Source organism: Panthera tigris, chromosome B2 (assembly GCF_018350195.1).
Source record: "Panthera tigris isolate Pti1 chromosome B2, P.tigris_Pti1_mat1.1, whole genome shotgun sequence".
NCBI lineage: Eukaryota > Metazoa > Chordata > Mammalia > Carnivora > Felidae > Panthera > Panthera tigris.
Window position 1 is genome coordinate 17,724,962 of NC_056664.1, and position 20,783 is coordinate 17,745,744.

At 37.3% G+C, this 20,783-nt stretch overlaps 1 protein-coding gene across 1 annotated transcript in view; it reads right to left on the minus strand.

Annotated features, from left to right (window-relative positions):
* The window catches only part of SYCP2L (synaptonemal complex protein 2 like), a 112,195-nt gene that overhangs the window by 36,031 nt on the left and 55,381 nt on the right, over nt 1-20,783 (minus strand). Inside the window, exon 20 of the mRNA XM_042985260.1 lies at nt 1,370-1,418. Coding sequence (XP_042841194.1) covers nt 1,370-1,418 — 49 coding nt within the window. The remainder of the gene's footprint in view (nt 1-1,369; nt 1,419-20,783) is intronic.

Below are 20,783 nucleotides of genomic sequence, written 5' to 3' on the forward strand. Positions count from 1 at the left end.
CAGACAAAAGACCGGTAACTCCTTCTAGAAGACTGCGCTCTCCTGTAGTATAAAGGCAGAGAAGTAAGGAGAGGGGAGAAAAAGAACAGGTTTCATCAGTCAGTTCTCAACCAAACTGCTGTTGTGAGGGATGGGAGTCCTCTCTCATCAAAAATAGTTGTAACTGAAGAGACCATAGGTGACTGTTCAGAAGCTGACATACCTGAATATCATCCCAACACTTTTAACTTCAAAATATTATTGCAAGTGACAGAAGAATTTATAAAAATACTTTTTGCAATGACAAGCATGTCATTTAGAGTAACTAAAGTCAAACAAGGGAGTAATTTCTATTTAAACCTCAAAGTATTTTTGAAAGTAAGACTAGCCTGGGGCGCCTGGGTGGCTCAGTTGGTTAAGCATCGAACCAGTTCAGGTCATGATCTCATGGTCCGTGAGTTCAAGCCCTGGGGCCGGGCTCTGTGCTGACAGCTCAGAGCCTGGAGCCTGCTTCAGATTCTGTGTCTCCTTCTCTGCCCCTCCCCTGCTCATACTCTGTCTCAAAAATAAATAAACAATAAAAAATTTTTAAAAAACAAGAGCAAGCATTCCTTCATTTCGTGCACAGAATTAAAAAAACCATGCGGCAAGGCTTGGCCAGTTTCTTTAGTTTATGTAAAAAGGTATTGTTATTCACAAAACAAAAATCTAGAGCAGTAGCTCTTAAATTTGGCTGCATGTTACAATCGTGGGGGTGGGAGAGCTTTAAAAATTTCCAGGGCCTAAACATCACCCTAGATCAGTTAAGTCAGAATCTTTGGGGGAAGGGACCCAGGCTCCAATAGTCTCATCAGCTTTCCTAGCGTGTTTCCAGTTCAAAGACTGAGCAGCAGAGAGTGAGGACCATTGCTAAAAGCAAGCCAGATGGAGACTTAACTTGATGAAAGCCCATGATCTCAATTAAAAAAATTTCATTTAATGTTCATTATAGAGTTTTTAAAATGCACTGACTATGGACTTGGAGCAGTGTGCTTCCTAAAGTGAGAGGCACACAGAAAGGGTGTAAGTTGGTGCAAATAGGAATGAAAAAAAAACACGTTATGGACTCACAGTAAATAATTTCTTTTCAGTTCATTAACACTTCTGATTCGATTCAGGATAAATCACAGGTGCTAGAGGGTCCTTAACACTTTTCTTCTACTTAATCTTTTTTAACAAAGCAAGAACTGACTTTCGTTTTAAAAGTGAAATAATTTTTTTATAATAAGTCTCAGATCAATTTAATTAGAGATAATAAATGACCAGGGCGGGGACACATTTTGAAGAAGACTTGCAAATAACTGAAATTTTGAAAGTAACTGCCTTAAGACAAGTAAAGTTACTCCATTACCGACATCCTTGTTTCTGGCTTTCTCTCCCTGTCGGAAGCAGAATCTGCCCTAAAACAAAATAGGTCAGATGAACAGAACTGTATCAACACTGCCTTCTCCCTCCCTTCACTGCCCAGCCCAGACATTTTTCCCCCCTTTCTGTGCCCTTTGTCTGATTGTGAGCCCAGTGCGTGGGAGGTACCCCCCACCCCCAATCCTGCAGACGGACTTCTTATCTTATAACCCATTTCTATAGATTCTCTACCAGACAACAACTGGTTCTTTAAAGCAAAGGAATCTTTGTTGGACTCTTCTCTGCCGGGCATACAGAGAACTGGGAAGGCCAAGTTAAAACCAGCAGGGAAGCAGGGAGGTGTGGCAATGCTGCAGAATGGCATTTCCTGCCTGGCTCTTCCTTAGAATCAACAAGGAAGCTTAACAAGAAAGCTCTTCCCAATAATTAGTGAATATTGAGCAATTTCTCATATACCTGCTGGCCATTTATGGTCTTCGGAGAAGTGTCTATTCAAGTCCTTTGCCCGCTTTTTAAATTGGGCTGATTTTATGGCTATTGAGTTGTAGGAGTTCCTTAGGTATTTTGGTAATTAACTCCTTATTGGATATATGCTATGATTTAAAAAAAACAACCACACCCAAAATATAACAAGTGTTGGTGAAAATGCGGAGAAATTGGAACACTCACAAATTGTTTGTAGGAGTGTAAAATGGTATAGCCACCATGGAAAACAATATAGAAATTCCTCAAAAAATTAAAAGTAGAACTAACGTATGATCCAGCAATTGTATTTCTGGGTATACACCCAAAAGAATTAAAATCAAGAGCTTGACGAGATACCAGCAATCCAATATTCATTTACGTATTACTTACAATAGTCAAGTTATGGAGACAATATGGATAAAATGTGGTGTTATATACGTTACTTACAGACAGACACACACGAATACTATTCAGCATTAAAGGAAAATCCTGAAATATGTAACAACATGGATAAACTTGGAAGGCATTTTGATAAAACAAACCAGCCGCAAAAGGACAAATAGAGCATGCTTCTACTTCTAGAATATCTAAAGTGATACCTACATATCTGATATTTTAGATATCCGATATCTAAAATAGTCAAACGATAGAAACAATAGAGAGGTTATTGAAAGGAGCTGGAGAGAGAAATATGGAGTTACTTTTCAATAGGTATAACGTTGTGTAAGACGCAGGATAAGTTTTAGAGATCCATTGTTTCACACTGTGCCTACAGTTAACAATACTGTGCTCTGCACTTAAAAATGTGTCAAGATGGTAGAACTCACGCTAAGTGTTTTTGTCATTATGAAAACCAAAATCAAAGACAAACGAAAAAGCTAACGCACCATATTTCTGGGTAACCATTGATCCACTTTCTGCCTCTATAAATTAGTTTGCATTTTCTAGTATCTTATATGAATGGAATCATACAACGTGTAGTCTTTTTTGTCTGGCTTCTTTCATTTGGCATGATTATTTGGAGATTATTCAGTTGTGTGTATCAACTTTTTATTTCTATTTCTGAGTAGTAGTCCGTCATATGGATATACTAAAATCTGTTTATGCACCCATCTGTTGATGGGCATTTGGGTTGTTTCCAGTTCAGGATAATTACAAATAAAGCTGCTCTAAACACTCATTTGTGTGGACATATGCTGTTCCTTCTCTTGGGTAGACGGCTAGGAGTGGAGAAGAGAGACTGTGAGACACGTACATATTTAACATTTTAAAAAACTACCAGCAGTGTATAAAGTCCCAGTTGTTCTTCATCCTCACCAACACTTGGTATAGTCTGTATTTCTCATTTTAATCACTGTACTACATGTGTGCTAGTATCTCATAATTTTCATCTAGATTTCCCTAATAGCTAATGACATTGAACAAGTACTTACCTATCTGTAGATCTTCCTTACTGAAGTGGCTGTTCAAATCTTTTGCCTATATTTTTACCGGGTTGTAGTTTTGTTATTGAATTTTGAGAGTACTTAACATATTTTGGGTACAAGTCCTTTAATAAGTACAGGTTTTACCAATTTTTTCTGCAAGTGTGTATCCGCTCCCTTCATTCTCCTAAATTTTTTTTTGAAAGTTTTAAATTTTGATTAAGTTCAATTTATCAATTTGTTTTTTTATGGCCTGCACTTTGGTGTTATATCTAAAAAATCTTTGCCTAATGGAAGGTCACAAAGATGTTTTCTTATGCTTTCTTTCAGTTAGGTTTTTACATTTGGATTTATGATTGATTTTGTTATTTGTGTGTGTGTGTGTGTGTGTGTGTGTGTGTGTGTGTGTGGTGGAATGTAAAGACCAAATACCATCGATCTTGTTGCATATACAGAGAGTCAATGGTTCTAGCACCATTTGTTGGAAAAAGTGATTTCTCCACTGAATTGTCTTTGCATTTTTGTCACATGGCAGTTGTCCATATAGGCATAGGAAGACTTCCCGCTCTGTTCCACTTATCTATCTACCTTTATGGCAACAACATACTCTCTTGATTACTGTTAGCTTTATACAAAGTCTTGAAATACATAATATATTAGTCACTTTGTATTTCTTTTTGAAATTTGTTCTGGGAGTTACAGGTTCTTTAAATTCCCATCTGAAATCTAAAAATACCTTGCCAATTTCTAAAAACAAAAACACAAATCTCTGCTGGGATTTGAACTGGGTTTGTATGAAACCTATTAGAGATCAATTTGAGAAAAATTGGCATCTTATCAACATTCAGGCTGCCATCCCATGAGGAGAGAGAGTTATCTCTCTCCATTTATTCAGATCTTCCTTAATAGCTCTTAGCAATACCTTGTACTCTTCAGTGTAAAAGTCTTGCAAATCTTTTGCCAAATTAATCCTTATCTATGTCATTTTTAATACTATTGTAAATGGTGATGCTAAAAAATTTGATTGTTGCTAGCATACAGAAAGAAACTTGATTTTGTATATCAATCTTGTATGCTTCAATTTTGTTACATTTACTTATTAGTCCTTTAATAATTAATTTCCACCGGGGGCTCACTCCTTGGGTGGCTCAGTCGGTTAAGCATCTGACTTCGGCTCAGGTCAGGATTTCATGATTTGTGAGTTTGAGTGCCATGTCTGGCTCTGTGCTCACAGCTTCGAGCCTGGAGCCTGGTTCAGATCCTGTGTCTCCCTCGCTCTTTGCCCCTCCCCCACTTGTGCTATGTCTGTCTCTGTCTTTCAAAAATAATAATCAACATAAAAAAAAATAATTTCCACAAAGTTGCAGGATACAAAATGAACACAGAGATGTCAGTTGTGTTTCTATACACCAATAAAGAACAATCTGCAAAGGAAATTAAGAAAATAATTCCATTTACAACAGCATCAAAAACAAATTATTTAGGCATAGACTCAAGGAGGTGAAAAATGGAAAGATATCCCATGTTCATGGATTAGAATACAATATCATTAAGATGTCAACACTATGCAAAGCATTCTACAAATTCAATACGATCCTTATAGAAATCCTAATTTTTTCAGAAAGAAGGGAACCCATCCTAATTGTCATATGATATCCCAAAGAACTCAGAAATGCAAAAGTCTTGGAAAACAAGAACAAAACTGAATACGTCACACTCCCTGATTTCAAAACTTACTACAAAATGACAGTCACAACACTGCGGTGCTGCCACGCAGACAGACATACAGACCAATAATAGAAGGGAGTGCACAGAAAAAAAACTTTCGCACATATGGCCAAATGATTTTTTGACAAAGATACCAAAACTATTCAACGGGGGAAAGAATAATGTCTTCAACAATGGTGTTGAGAAGCCTAGAAATTCACATTCAAAAGAATGAAGCTGGACCTTCTACAAATACAAAAAGAAACTCAAAATAGATCCAAGACTGAAACATAATCATTGAAACAATAAACCTCCTAACAGAGAAAAACTTAAATGACGTTGGACCTTGCCAGCAACGATTTCTTAAGTATGACACCAATAAGATAGCCAACAAAAGAAAAAAATACATTGGACTTTATCAAATTAAAACCTTCTGTGCACCAAGATATATAATCAACGAAGTGAAAAAACAGCCCATAGAGTGGAATATTTTCAGATCACATATTTGATACAGTTAACATCTAAAATATGCAAAGAACTCCTACAACTCAACAATAAATAAGCAAATTTAATTACTTGGCCATTTCTCCAAGTAACATATGCAAGTGGCCAATAAGCACATGAAAAGAGTCTCAACATCAGTAATTATAAAAGCAATTCAAACCCCCAGAAAGATACTGTCTTACGTGCATTAGCACGACTATTATCAAAAACAACGGTGTTGGCAAGGAGGTGGAGAAATTTACACCCTTGTGCACTGTTAGTAGGAATATAAAATGATGCAGTTGTTCCGGAGAATCTCAAAAAATTAAAACTAGACTGTTTTACATAAATTCCACTTCTGGATACATGCAAAAGAATTGAAGGTAGGAATTCAAACAGGTATTCAAACACCCATGTTCATAGCAGCATTATTCACAATAGCTAAAAGGTGGAAGCCACCCAAGTGTCCACTGAAGGATAAATGGATAAGCAAAATGTGGTATGTATGTATATTCAATCTTCAAAAGAAAGGAAATTCTAACAAAAGTTACAACATGAATGGATCTTGAAAACATTATGCTAAGTGAAATAAGCCAGACACAAAAGGACAAATTTATATGGTATACCTATGCTAGTCAAATTCAGACTAGGGGATGGGGGAGGGGGAAATTGGGAGCTATAGTTTAATGGTACAGAGTTATATTACAAAAAGAAAAAAAAAAAACAGACCAATATTCCTGATGAACATAGATTCAAAAATCCTCAAAAAAAATATCAGCAAACTGAATTCAGTAACACATGAAAAGGATCGTTCACCACAATCAAGTGGTATTTATTTCAGGGATGCAAGGATAGTACAATAGCCACAAATCAATCACCGTGATACACACATTAACAAATGAAGGATAAAAGTAATATGATGATCTCAAAAGATGCAGAAAAAAACGTTTGACAAAATTCTACATCCATTTGTAATAAAAACTCTCAACGTAAGTTTAAAGAGAACATACCTCAATGTAATAAAACCACATATGACAAACCCACAGCTAATATCCTACTCCATGGTGAAAGGCCGAAAGCTTTTACTCTAAGATCAGCGACAATAAGGATGCCTACTATCATCACTTTTACTCAACATAGTACTGGAAGGCCTAGCTGCAGCAGACAAGAAATAAACACAAATTCATGAGGAAGAAGGAAAACTGTCACTATTTGGGGCACCTGGGTGGCTCAGTTGGTTGAGCATCCGACTTCAGCTCAGGTCATGATTTCACAGCTCGTGAGTTCAAGCCCCGTGTCAGACTCTGTGCTGACAGCTCAGAGCCTGGAGCCTGCTTCAGAATCTGTGCCTCCCTCTCTCTCTCTCTGCCCCAACCCACTCACATTCTCTGTCTCTCTCAAAAATAAATAAAACATTAAAAAAAAAACCTATCACTATTTGCAGATGGCATAATAACTGCATATAGAAACCATAAAGACTCCACCAAAAAACTATTAGAATAAATGAATTCAGTAAAGTTGCAGATACAAAGTGTACAGAAATCTGTTGCATTTTTATACACTAATAATGAACTACCAGGGAAGTTAATAAAACAACCCATATAAAATTACACCAAAAAAAACCACCTAAAAAATAAATTTAACCAAAGTAGTGCAAGACCTATACTCTGAGAACTGTAGAATGTTAATGAAAGCTAATGAAAATGATATAAATAAATGGAAAGATATACTGTGCTCATGAATTGGAATAATACTGTTAAAATGTCCATGCTATCCAAAGCAATCTACAGATTCAATACAACCTCCATCAAAATACCAGAGTATTTTTAACTGGAATAATTTGTATGGAACCACAAAAGACCCCCAATATCCAAAGCAACCTTGAGAAAAAAAGAAGGAAAATGGCAGTATCCCAGTCCCAAATTTCAAATTATATTACAAAGCTTTAGAAATCAAAACAGTATGGTACTGGCCCAGATACAGACACACAGATCAATAGAACAGACAGTCCAGAAATAAACCCACAGTTACATGGTCAAGTAATCTACAGCAAAGGAGTAAAGAACATACTATGGGGAAAAGACAATCTCTTCAATACGTGGTGTCGAGAAAAATGGACAGGTACATGCAAAAGAATGAAACTGGACCACTTTCTTACGCCATACAAAAAAATAAACTCAAGTGGAACAAAGGCCTAAACAGAAGAACTGCAACCATAAAACTCCTAGAAGGAAATAGGCAGTAAACTCATGGACATCAGCTGTAACAATATTTTTCTTGGTCTTCTCAGGCAAGGGTGACAAAAGCCAAAAACAAACCATTGGGACTACACCAAAATAAAAAGCTTTTGCACAGCAAGGGAAACCATCGACAAAAGGAACAGACAACCTACTTAATGAAAGAAGATTTATGTAACTGATTTATCGGGTAAAGAGTTAATAACCAAAATATATGAAGCAGTGATATAAGTCAACACCAAAAAGACAAGTAATTCTAAAATGCGTGGAGGACCTGAATAGACCTCTTCCCAAAGATGACATAAAGATGACCAACAGACACATGCAAAGATGCCACTAATCAGGGAAATGCAAATCAAAACCACAGCGAGATATCACCTCACACCTGTTGGAAATGCTAGTATCAAACAAGAAATAACAAGTGTTGGTGAGGATGTAGAGAAAAGGTAGGAATGTAAATTGGTGCAGCCATTATGGAAAACAGTATGCCATTTCCTCAAAATTAAAAATAGAAATACCGTACAACCCAGCAATTCGACTTCCAGGTATTTACCTGAATAAAACAAAGACATAATTTGAAAGACACATGTGCCCTGTGTTTACTGCAGCACTATTTTCAATAGCGAAGATATGGAAGCAACCTTAGTGTCCGCTGACAGATCAAAAAAATAAAGATATGGTACACTATGCAATGGAATATTACTCAGCCATAAAACGATTACATCTTCCCATTTGTGATGGATGGAACTCGAGGGTATTCTGCTAAGTGAAAGAAGTCAGAGAAAGAGAAATACTATGTGATTTATATAACGTATCCAATTTATACGTAAACATATATAATTGTTGAATCACTAGGATGTACAACCGAAATTAATACTGCATGTCAACTATACAAAAAATGGGTAAAGAGTTTGTTTTTGCAAGATAAAGAGTTCGATGGATTGACTAGTGGGGATGGTTGTACAAGGTACATGTACTTAATGCTACTGAACTATACACTAAAGATTATCTCAACCATTTCTTTGTTCTGCATATTCAAAAATTTTTTTAATTTTATGTTAAAACTTATTAGTTCACACGAGGACACCTGGACTGCTTCCATCGTTTGGCTATTGTAAATAACTTCCATAAACATACGGGTGCATATATAACTTTGAATTAGTGTTTTTGTGTTTTTGGAAAATACCAGGTGGGTGATTGCTCGATCATAGGATAGTTTTATTTGTAACATTCATCCATTCATCTGTTGATGAACACTTGGTTTCCATATCCTGGCTATTGTAAATAGTGGTACAATAATCATACGGGTGCATATATCTTTTCAAATTAGTGTTTTTGTTTTCTTCAGGTAAATAACCAGTAATGGGATTACTGGACCATATAGTATTTCAGTTTCAATTTTTTTGAGGAAACTTTATACCGTTTTCCACAACAGCTGTACCAATTAGCATTCCCACCAACAATGCAAGAGGTTCCCTTTTTCTCCACATCCTCAACAACACCTGCTGTTTGTGTTTTTGATTTCAGCCATTATGACAGGTATGAGGTAATATCTCATTTTGGTTTTGATTTGCATTTTTCTGATGAATGATGTTGAGCATATTTTCATGTGTCTGTTGGCCATCCAGAGGTCTTCTTTGGAGGAATGTCTGTTCATGGCACCTGCCCATTTTTAAATGGGATTGTTTCTTGGGTGTTGAAGTTTATCAGTTCTTTATATATTTTGGATACTAGCCTTTTATTGGATACGTTATTTGCAAATATCTTCTCCCATTCTGTAGGTTATCATTTGGTTTCGTTGAACATTTCACCACACACTAACTTTATCTTGCAGTAGTCCCAATGGTTTATTTTTACTCCATAGTTCTCTTGCCTCTAGAGGCAACAAACAGAAATTTTCCTATGGCTAATGTCATATTGCTGTCTGTGTTCTCTTCTAGATGTTTTTGGTTTCAGGTCTCACATTTAGGTCTTGAATTTATTTTTAACTTATTTTTGTGTATGGTGAAAGAAAGTGGTCCAGTTTCATGCTTATGCAAGTGGCTGTCCAGTTTTCCCAACACTATTTGTTGAAGAGACTGTCTTCTTCCCACTGTATATCCATTTCTCTTTTGTCAAAGATTGAATGACCACATATTGTGGGTTTATTTCTGGGTTTTGTTCTATTCCATTGATCTGAGTCAATTTTTATGCCAGCACCATACTGTTTTTATCACTGCTGTTTTGTAATATAACCTGAAGTCTGAAATCGTGATACCTCCAGTTTTGTTATGTTTTAAGATTGCTTTGGATATTCACTATCTTTTATGGTTTCATACAAATTATAGAATTGTTTTAGCTCCATTAAAAATGCCATGGGCATTTTAATTGGGATTGCATTAAGTGTATAGATTGCTTTGGGTAGTATAGACGTTTTTAACAATATTTGTCCTTCTAACCCATGTGCATGGAATGTCTTTCCATTTCTTGGCATCGACTTGAAATTTTTTACAAGTGTTTTATAGTTCTCAGAGTACAGGTTTTTCACCTCTTTGGTTAAGTTTATTCCTGCCTATTTTAGTGTTTTTGGTGTAGTTGTCAATAGGGTTGTTTTCTTAATTTCACTTTCTCCTGCTTCATTATTACTGTAAAAGAATGCAACAGATCTCTGTATATTGACTTTACATTTATCAGCTCTAGTAGTTTTTGGTGGAAACTACAGGGTTTTCTATATCTAGTATCATTTATTTTTTCATCATTATAAATGTATTTTTTGTTTTATTTATTTTTAAATTTATATTCAAGTTAGTTAGCATATAGAATAAACGTACTTTTCAATAGGGGATGGGGATTAAAGAGTACACCTATTTCCCCCATCTCCTCTCTGGTAACCATCAGTTTGGGGAGTTGGCTAGGAAGATAGTAGAGTAGGAAGACCTTAAGTTCATCTTGTCCCGTGGATACAAGGGGACAAGAACCATGTCAGAATAAACCCCCTAAACAACTCCAAGACTGACAGAACAAACTACACAACTAAAGGTAGGGAAGAGGCCACATCAAAGGTAGGAAAGGCAAAGACAAGTTCTGGGAGTAAAATGGACAGTGGCCATCTGCAGCAGGAATAGGACCAATGTTGCAGAGAAGGGCAGAAAACAGACTTCGGCACTGGGCAGCCCACAAATAGGGAGGACAGATCTCTGTAACATTTGCCTTTGAAAGTAAGAAGCTGAATTTATAAGTTTGTAAAATCAGCCAGACTTAAAGCCTGGAATTTTAAAAATTGGCAAGCTTGGATCTGGGGGAGCCCAGGTGACATTAGAGAGACAGCATTAAAGAGACAACAGGAGGAAAAGCCTGTGTATATACAGCTAGAACTAGGAATATGAATAATGCTGGGGGCAGGTGGGAGGGTGATTTGCTCATTTCAGGGAGCAGCCTGGAGGGATCAGGAGGGTACCCTTCCAACAACAAGGGAGCTGGCAGATGCTATTTCCCTCCCTCATGCCCCAGCATAAACAATGGTCACCTAAGTGGCCCTGGCACTCCTTATTTAACTTGCTTGCACCAAACCACAATATCCCATACCCCCAACCCCAGTGCATCAGCCCTTCCGAGTCACTCTGGTCTCAGCCCCATCACAACAGACCCCTTTCCCCAGAAGACCAGCACAAACACCGCCAATACCACATCTCCTGACTCCCACATTTTGTGGGAATTCAGTTCCAGTAGCAGCATGGGTGGGTATCATTTTGCAAGCAGACCACCAAACACCTTGCTGGCCCACATTAGGGCAGCAGAGATCTGCAGAGATCTGGACTGAAGGTAAAAGAGGCCAAGATTCAATAGCAGAGCATATGCAAAACAAATAAGAGACACTCCATGAAGTCCCAGTCCCTGGGGAACAAGGGACACTGTAGTACAGGGCACTACAGAACAGAACCTCCTAAGAACAAGAGAAGTAGCTGACTTTTCTAACACATAGAAATAGACACAGAGTCAGACGAAATGAGAGAAACATCTCCCAAGTGAAAGAATAGGACCAAAACCAAGAGACCAAAGCAAAACAGACAGAAGTAATAAGCCTGATAGAGAATTTAATGTAATGATCATAAAGATACTCACAGGACTTGAGAGTGGAGAACATCAGTAAGACCCTTAACACAGAGACTAAAAAGAACCAGAGATGAACAACTCAATAAATGAAATTTGAAAAATATACTTGATGGAATAAATAACAGTCTAGATGCAGCAGAAAATGAATTAATGACCTGAAAGACAGAATAGAAAGTCTAAGCTGAATGAAAAACAACTATGCAAAATGAGAATAGACTTAGGGAACTCTGACTCCATCAAACATAGTAACATTCATATTATAGCAATCCCAGAAGAGAGAAAAGGGGGCAGAAATTTGAAGAGATCATGTCTGAAAACTTCCCTAATCAAGGAAAGGAAACAGATATCCAGATCCAGGAGGTACAGAGATTCCATCCTAAGTTCAACCCAAGATCCCTCCCAAAAATTCAATCACCTAAAATTCACAATAAGATGCATATTAATTAAAGTGACCAAAAGTAGCTATAAAGAAAAAACTTAAAGCAGCAAGAGAGAATCAGGGTAGAGACAAAGAGGAGTTAAGATGGTGGAGAATTAGGGGGACCCTGGGCTATCCTTGTCCCTCAAACACAGCTGTATTGAGGTCAGATTACTTGGGACACCCAGGAAATAGATCTGTGGAGTGGCAGAAGGATCTCCACAGTTCGAGGGAGATAGCTTGGCAGGAGCGAGGTATGTGATGTGAATTGGGCAAAAGAAAATGGCAGAGCCATGGAGGGGAGGGAATCCTTTCTATGGAGAGATAAAAGGGAGAGCAAGTGAAGGAGGCATTGAGAAAGTGTGGTATATGGTTACCACAGGAGGAAAACCTCTCTGGACCATGGACTGGGGAACAAGAAGTGCTAATGTCCTAGTTCATTTTTGCAAACATCTTTTGGAGATCAAACTCTGAGGTTTCAGAAGTCCGTGACCCTCCAGAGTGGCGCCATGGTGCGTGTTTGTAAGGAGGGAGCTGGCCATGGAGTGCATAGTGTGGTATAGAGAACTCTGGGGCACACTGGGAGAGAAGAGTCCCCTTCCTGGAGTACCTTTGGGAGACTGTTTATTGCCTCCCCAAAGACAGAAGACCCTGCAGGTGTCAGCCAAAGGCCTTTCATCAGCAGCGTGGAGAGGCTCCACTCAGGAGAGGAATGGATCCATGCCACGTCCTTTAAAACTTTGGGTTTTGAATCCCCGATGTGTGCCAAAGAGGAAGTACAGGATCGTTGTGATTCAGGGCAAGCTGACTGCCCTTGCTATTCTGGGAGGGCTACCAGAACAGTGGGGGTTGAGAGCCCTGGTCTAGGGATGAGAGAGTGGGGTGGCACCATTTTCCTTCTCAAAACCAAAAAGGTGGTACTTCAAGGAGGAGCACAGTGGACCCCAGCGGAGGCAGGATCCACTTACATCAAACCCTGCCCCTCCATGTCTGGCAACTGCTTATTTACGGGGGCAAGATGGACACTGAGCCAACAGAGCCAGCCTCCTCTTCAGACTAGCACAGTGAGCATCCCTAGGCACCAACAGACAGCTGTTTCTTTTTTCCTCATTTTTTTCTTTTGCAATCAGGCTCATAGTTTGATTTGTTTTTTGTCATCTTTTTTTTTTTTTTTCTTGGACCGGGCTTTTTTATTCTTTTCTTTTTCCTTCTTATCTTTTTCCCTTTCTTTTCCTTGAAATCAGCCTTAAAGTTTTTTGATTCCCTTTTTGTTGTTGTTCCCTTTCCTTCTCTCTTTTTATGGGATTAGGCCTCCCCACCTCACTGCCATTTTTTCCCCAGGGTTATTTCAATAAATAAAAGTACACTTAATTAAAAGTCCAAACACCCTACCAATGCAAACAAGGAGAAGCTCTGCAGAGGACTGACCAGTGGGATAGAGCAGCCAAAACCCAACAGCAGAGTGTATGCAACATACACCAGAAACACTTCCTGGAGTGCTAGGCCCTGAACAGCGTATAACCCCTTTCTAATATAGTAGTACTCTCAGGTGCAGGACACATAACAAGCTTTTAAAACACAAAAGACATAAGCTGAGTCAAAGTGACAAGATAGAAGAATTCTCCCCCAAAGAAAGGTCAAGAAATCATAGCCAGGGACTTACTGTTAGAAGTTAGAACAACAGTCATAAGACTAATAACTGGGCTTGAATAGAGCATAGAAGCCACCAGAGAAACCCCTTCTGCAGAGATCAAAGATGTAAGGACTAATTAGGATGAATTAAAAAAAAAAAAACAACTGTGGCTGAGATGTAAAACAAACTAGATACAGTGACAGCGAGGATGGAAGATGCAGAAGAGAGAATAGTTGAAATAGAAGATAAAACTATGGAAAATAATAAAGCTGGAAAAAAAAAAAAGAGGGAAAGGAAGTTACTAGATCATGAGGGGAGACTTACAGAACCAAGGGATTCCACGAAATGAAACAGTATCTGTATCATAAGAGTCCCAGAAGAAGAGCCAGAAAGAGGGGTAGAAGTTTTATTTGAACAAATTATAGCTGAGAACTTCCCTAATCTGGGGAAGGAAGCAGGCATTCAAGTCCAAGAGGCACAGAGAACAGCCTTCAAATCAACGGACCAGGTCAACACCACAACATGGCATAGTGAAACTTGCAAAATCTAAGGATAGAGAATTCTGAAAGCAGCTAAGGACAAAAGGTCCTTAACCTACAAGGGTAGACACACAAGGGTAGTAGCAGACCTGTACACTGAAACTTGACAGGTCAGAAGGGAGTGGCAGGAAATATTCAGTGTGAACAGGAAAAATGTTCAGCCAAGAATCCTTACCCAGCAAGACTGTCATTCAGAATAATAAAGGCTTTCCCAAAGAGACAAAACCTAAAGGAGTTTGTAAACACTAAACCAGCCCTGCAAGATCCTAAGGGGGACTCTGGGTGGAAAGCAGAAAAGACTACAAAGGACCAGAAAACATCACCACAAACATGAGATCTACAGACAACACAATGACACTAAATTCATATCTTCTAAATGAACTAAATGCCCCAGTCAAAAGACATAGGGTAGCAGAATGGTTTAAAAAAACAAGATCCATCTACATGCTGGCTACAAGAGACTATTTTAGACCTGAGGACACCTGCAGATTGAAAGTGAGGGGATGGAGAACCATGTATCATGTTAATCGATGTCAACAGAAAGCTGGAGTAGCCATACTTACATCAGACAAACTAGATTTTAAAACGAAGATTGTAACAAGAGATAAAGAAGGGCATCATATCATAATTAAGAAGTCTATTCATCAAGCAGAGCTAACAATTGTAAATAGTACTCCCAACTTGGTTTATATATTTGGGTGCTTCCAATTAATCACAAACAAACAGATTGATAGAGATACCATAATTGTAGGAGACTTTAATACTGTACTTACAACAATGGACAGATCATCTTAGCAGAAATTAATAAGGAAACAATGGCTCTGATGACACATTGAACCAGATAGACTTGACTGAAATATTCAGAACATTTCATCTTAAAGCAGCAAGAATACATATTTTTCTCATGTGCACTGAGAAAATTCTCCAGAATACATCACATATTGGGTCACAAATCATCCCTCAACAGGTACAAGAAGACTGAGATCATACCATGCAGGTTTTCAGACCACAATGCTATGAAACTTGAAATCAGCCACAAGAAAAAAATTTGGAAAGCCCTCAAAGATATGGAGGTTAAAGAACATCCTACTAAAGAATGAGTGGGTTAACCAGGAACTTAAATTAAAAAATACATGGAAACAAATGAAAATGAAAACATGACAGTCCAAAACCTTTAGGATGCAGCAAAGGCAGTCCTAAGAGGAAAATACATGGCAATTCAGGCCTATCTCAAGAAGCAAAAAGGTCCCAAACTATACAACCTAAGCTTATACCTAAAAGGGCAGCAAATAAAGTCCAAAGCCAGCAGAATAAAGGAAATAAAGATTAGAGTAGAAATAAATGATACAGAATTAAAAAAAAAAAAAAAAAAAAAGGTCAGTAGAACAGATGAACTAAGAGCTGGTTCTTTGGGAGAATAAACAAAATTGATAACCCCCTAGCTAGACTTCTCAAAAGGAGAGAGGACCTAAATAGATCAAATCACAAATGAAAGCAGAGAGATCACAACCAAAACCACAGAAATGCCAACACTTATAAGACAATACTATGAAAAATTATACGCCAACAAACTGGACAACCTAGGAATGGACGAATTCCTAGACACTCTCATACTACCAGAACTCAACCAGGAAGAACTAGAAAATTTGAACAGGCCCATAACCAGCAAAGAAATTGAATCGGTTATCAAAAGTCTCCCCCAACAATTAAGAGTCCTGGGCCAGATGGCTTCCCAAGGGAATTCTACCACACATTTAAAGAAGAGACCTATTCTTCTCAAATTGCTACAAAAAATACAAATAGAAGGATAGTTTCCAAACTCATTCTATGAAGCCAGCATTACCTTGATTCCAAAAATCAGAAAAAGACCTCACTAGAAAGAATTACAGGCCAATATCCCTGATGAACCTGGATGCAAAAATTCCCAACAAGATAGTAGCAAGTCGAATTCAACAGTACATTAAAAGAATTACTCACCATAATCAAGTGGGATTCATTCTTGGTCTTCAGGGCTGGTTCAATGTTTGCAAGTCAATCAACATGATACACCATATTAATGGAAGAAAGGATAAGAACCATACGATCCTGTAGATGCAGAGAAAGCATTTGACAAAATACAGCATCCTTTCTTGAGAAAAACCCTCAAGAAAGTAGGGATAGAAGGAATATAACTTAACATCATAAAAACCAATATGAAAACAGTTAACATCATCTTCAATGGAGAAAAACTGAGAGCTTTCCCCTCAAGATCAGGAACATGACAGGGAGGTCTACTCTTACCACTGTTGCTCAATATAGGACTGCAAGTCCTGGCCTCAGCAATCAGACAACAAAAAGAAATAAAAGGCATCCACACTGGCAAGAAAGAAGTCAAACTTTCACTCTTTGCAAATGAGATGATACTCTACATGGAAAACTTAAAGACTCCACCCAAAAACTGCTAGAGCTGACACATGAATTCCACAGTCACAGGATATAAAATCACTGTATAGAAACTGGTTGATCTCTATACACCAATAACAAAGCAACAGAAAGACATATCAAGGAGTCAATCCCATTTACAATTGCACCAAAAACATAAGATACCTAGGAATAAACCTAACCAAAGAGGTAAAAGACCTTTGTGCTCAAAACTATAGAAAGCTTATGAAAGAAACTGAAGAAGATACAAAGAAATGGAAAAATATTCTGTGCTCATGGATTGAAAGAACACATATTGTTAAAATGTCAATACTTCCCAAAGCAATCTACACATTCAGTTCAATCCCTGTTGAAGTAACACCAGCATTCTCCACAGAGCTAGAACAAACAATCCAAAAATTTGTATTCAGAGAAAGACCTGAACAGCCAAAGTAATGTTGAAAAAGACGACCAAAACCTGGAGGCATCACAATTCCAGACTTTAAGCTGTATTACAAAGCTGTCGTTATCAAGATAGTATGGTATTGGCATTGAAACAGACACATAGATCAATGAAATAGAGAACCCAGAAATGGACCCACAAATATATGGTCAACTAATCTTTGACAAAGCAGGAACGAGTATCTAATGTAGAAGACAACAGTTCCTTTAACAATGGTTCTGGGAGAACTGGACAACGACATGAAGAATGAAACTAGCCCACTTTCTTATTCCATACATAACAATAAATTCAAAATGGATGTGAGACAGGAAACCATCAAAATCCTACAGGAAAAAACAGTCAACAACATCTTTGACCTCAGCCACAGCAACTTCTTACTTGACAGGTCTCTGGAGGCAAGGAAAATAAAAGCAAAAATGAACTATGGGGACCTCAAGATAAAAAGCTCTGCACAGCAAAGGAAACAATCAACAAAACTAAAAGGCAACTGATGGAATGGGAGAAGAATATTTGCAAATGACATATCAGATAAAGGGTTAGTATCCAAAAATCTATAAACAACTTACCAAACTCAACACTGAAAAAACAAATAATCCAGTGAAGAAATGGGCAGAAGACATCAAAGGCTGCTTTTCCAAAGAAGACCTCCAGATGGCTAACAGACACACGAAAAGATGCTCAACATCACTCATCATCAGGGAAATACAAATCAAAATCACAATGAAATACCACCTCACATCTGTCAGAAAGGCTAAAATTAATAACTCAGGAAACAACAGATGTTGGCAAGGATGTGGAGAGGGGGGGAACACTTTTGCTCTGTTGGTGGGACTGCAAACTGGTGTAGCTACTCTGGAAAACAGTGTGGAGGTTCCTCAAAAAATTAAAAATAGAACTACCCTATGACCCAGGAATTGCACTACTAGGTATTTATCCAAAGGATACAAAAATGCTGATTTGAAAGGGTACATGCACCCCAGTGTTTATAGCAACACTATCAGCAATAGCCAAATTATTGAAAGAGCCCAAATGTCCACCAACTGATGAATGGACAAAGAAGATGTGGTATGTATGTATGTGTACACACACACACACACACACACACAGGAATACTACTTGGTGATGAAATCTTGCCATTTGCAACAATGTGGATGGAGCTAGAAGGTATTATGCTAAGTGAAATAAGCCAGTCAAAGAAAGAGATGTCATATGATTTCACTCATATGTGGAATTTGAGAAACTCAACAGATGAACACAGAGGAAGGGGAAAAAAATAAGATAAAGGAAAAAAGAACAGGAAAAGGAAAAAACAGAGGGAGGCAAACCATAAGAGGCAAACCATCTCTTATGTGTCATATGTAAGAGATGAATCACTGGGTTCTATTCCTGAAGCCAAGACTACACTGTATGTTAACTAGCTTGAAATTAAATTTAAAAAACAAAGTAAAAAAAATCACAATAAATTAAAAATTCATATGTAAGCTGTACGATACAGGCTAACATGTAGAATTGGAGACCTTGAAGGACAGGAAAAAGTGAATAAGACTAAATCTTTCAAGAAGTAATGGCTAAAATTTCCTACATTTAATAAAAAAAAAACCTATAAGCCAACATATCCAAGAAGCTCAACAACCCCTAAGCTCAAGAAACATGAAAACAAAAACAAAAAACTACACCAAGTCACGTCACAATGAAATTGTTTAAAATTATTAATAAGGAGAAAATCTGAAAAGCACTATCAGGGAAAAACATCACCTTACACATAAGGGAATAAATAAGAATTATAACGGACTTCTCATCAGAAACAATCAAGTGAGAAAACAATGCAGCAGCATCTTTAAATTATTGGAATAAAAAACTCAGCCTAGAATTCTATATCCAGCGAAAATATCTTTCAAAAACAAAGTTGAAGCAGACTTTCTCAAACATGTAAAAATTGTAAGAATTCATCAGCAACAGACCTGCACAAAAATATTGAAAATCTTTAAAGGGAAATAATAACAGATCAAAATTTCTACTTGTACAAAGGAATGAAGAGCAGAACTAGTTAGTATGTGGCAAAACATAAATTCTTTTAAAGTTTTTACAAATTATAACAATTAGAAATAATAATAAAATTAGAAGTTTATAGCCTATGTAGAAGTAAATTGCATGATATAAGTAGCAAAAACTGAAGTCATGTTTAAGGACTGATGTGTAAAGCAATGTAATATTCCCTGAAGATTGAGGATGGTAAGTTAAATGTGTATATAGATCATAAACTATTAAAAACCACCAAAGTTATAACAAATAAACTGACAAAGGAGATAAAATGGAGTTATTGAACATACTCCATTTATCTAAAACACATCAGGAAAAGTGGAACAAAAAACAGACATGACAAATAGAAAACAAATAGCAAGGTAATAGAATACAAATACAACCATATAATCATGTGAAATGTAAATGGTTTATCCCAATTAAAGAACAGACTATCATAATAAGATAAATAGCAAAGCACAACCAAATCCTGCCTATAATAAACCTGCCTTAAATATACAGACCCAAAGAGGTTTAAAGCACAATGATAGGAAAAGATTTGCCATGCTTACACTAATAAAAAGAAAGCACGCTAACATCATACTAAATAGTTTTCAGAACAAAGAATATTGCCAGAGGTAATTCTGACATATTTGGCCAACTAATATTTGAAAAGGGGGCCAAGAACACTCAATGAGGAAACAGTCTCTTCAATACGTGATGCAGGGAAACTGGATAACCACATGCAAAAGAATTAAATTGGACCCCTTTCTTCCAATACTCAAATATTAATTCAAATGGATTAAAGACTTAAATGTAAGACTTGAGACCACATGTCTCCTAGAAAAAAAAAAAAAACACACAGGAAGAAAGCTTCTTGACATTGGTCTTTGCAACAATTTTTTGTATGGAACACCAAAAGCAACAAAAGCAAATATTTAAAAACTGGGACTACATCAAACTAAAAGGCTTCTGCACTGCAAAAGAAACACAAAATAAAAAATGCGGTTTACAGAAAGGAAGGAAGTATTTGCAAATCCTGTTCTGGTAAGGAGCTGATATCCAAAATATATGAAGAACTCCTACAACCCAATAACAGAAAAAAACAAGCAACCTCATTTAAAAATAAGGCAGGGGATTTGAGGAGAAATTTTTCCAGAGAAGATATTCAAGTGGCGAATATGTATATGCAAAGGTGCTCAACGCCACTACTCAGGGAAAGAAAAATCAAAACCACAATGAGGTATTACCTCGCACCTGTTAGAACTCCTATCAAAAAGACAAGAGAGTACAAGTGTTGGTGAGGATGCGGAAGAAAGAAAACCCTGGTGCCCTATTAGTGGAAATGTAAACTGATACAGCCACTATGGAAGACTGAACAGCTAGTATGGAGGTTTCCCAAAAAATTAAAAATAAAACTACCATACGATCCAACAATTCCACTTCTGGATATATATCCAAAGGAAATAAAATCACTGCGGAAGAGATATCTGCAACCTCGTGTGCATTATAGTGTTATT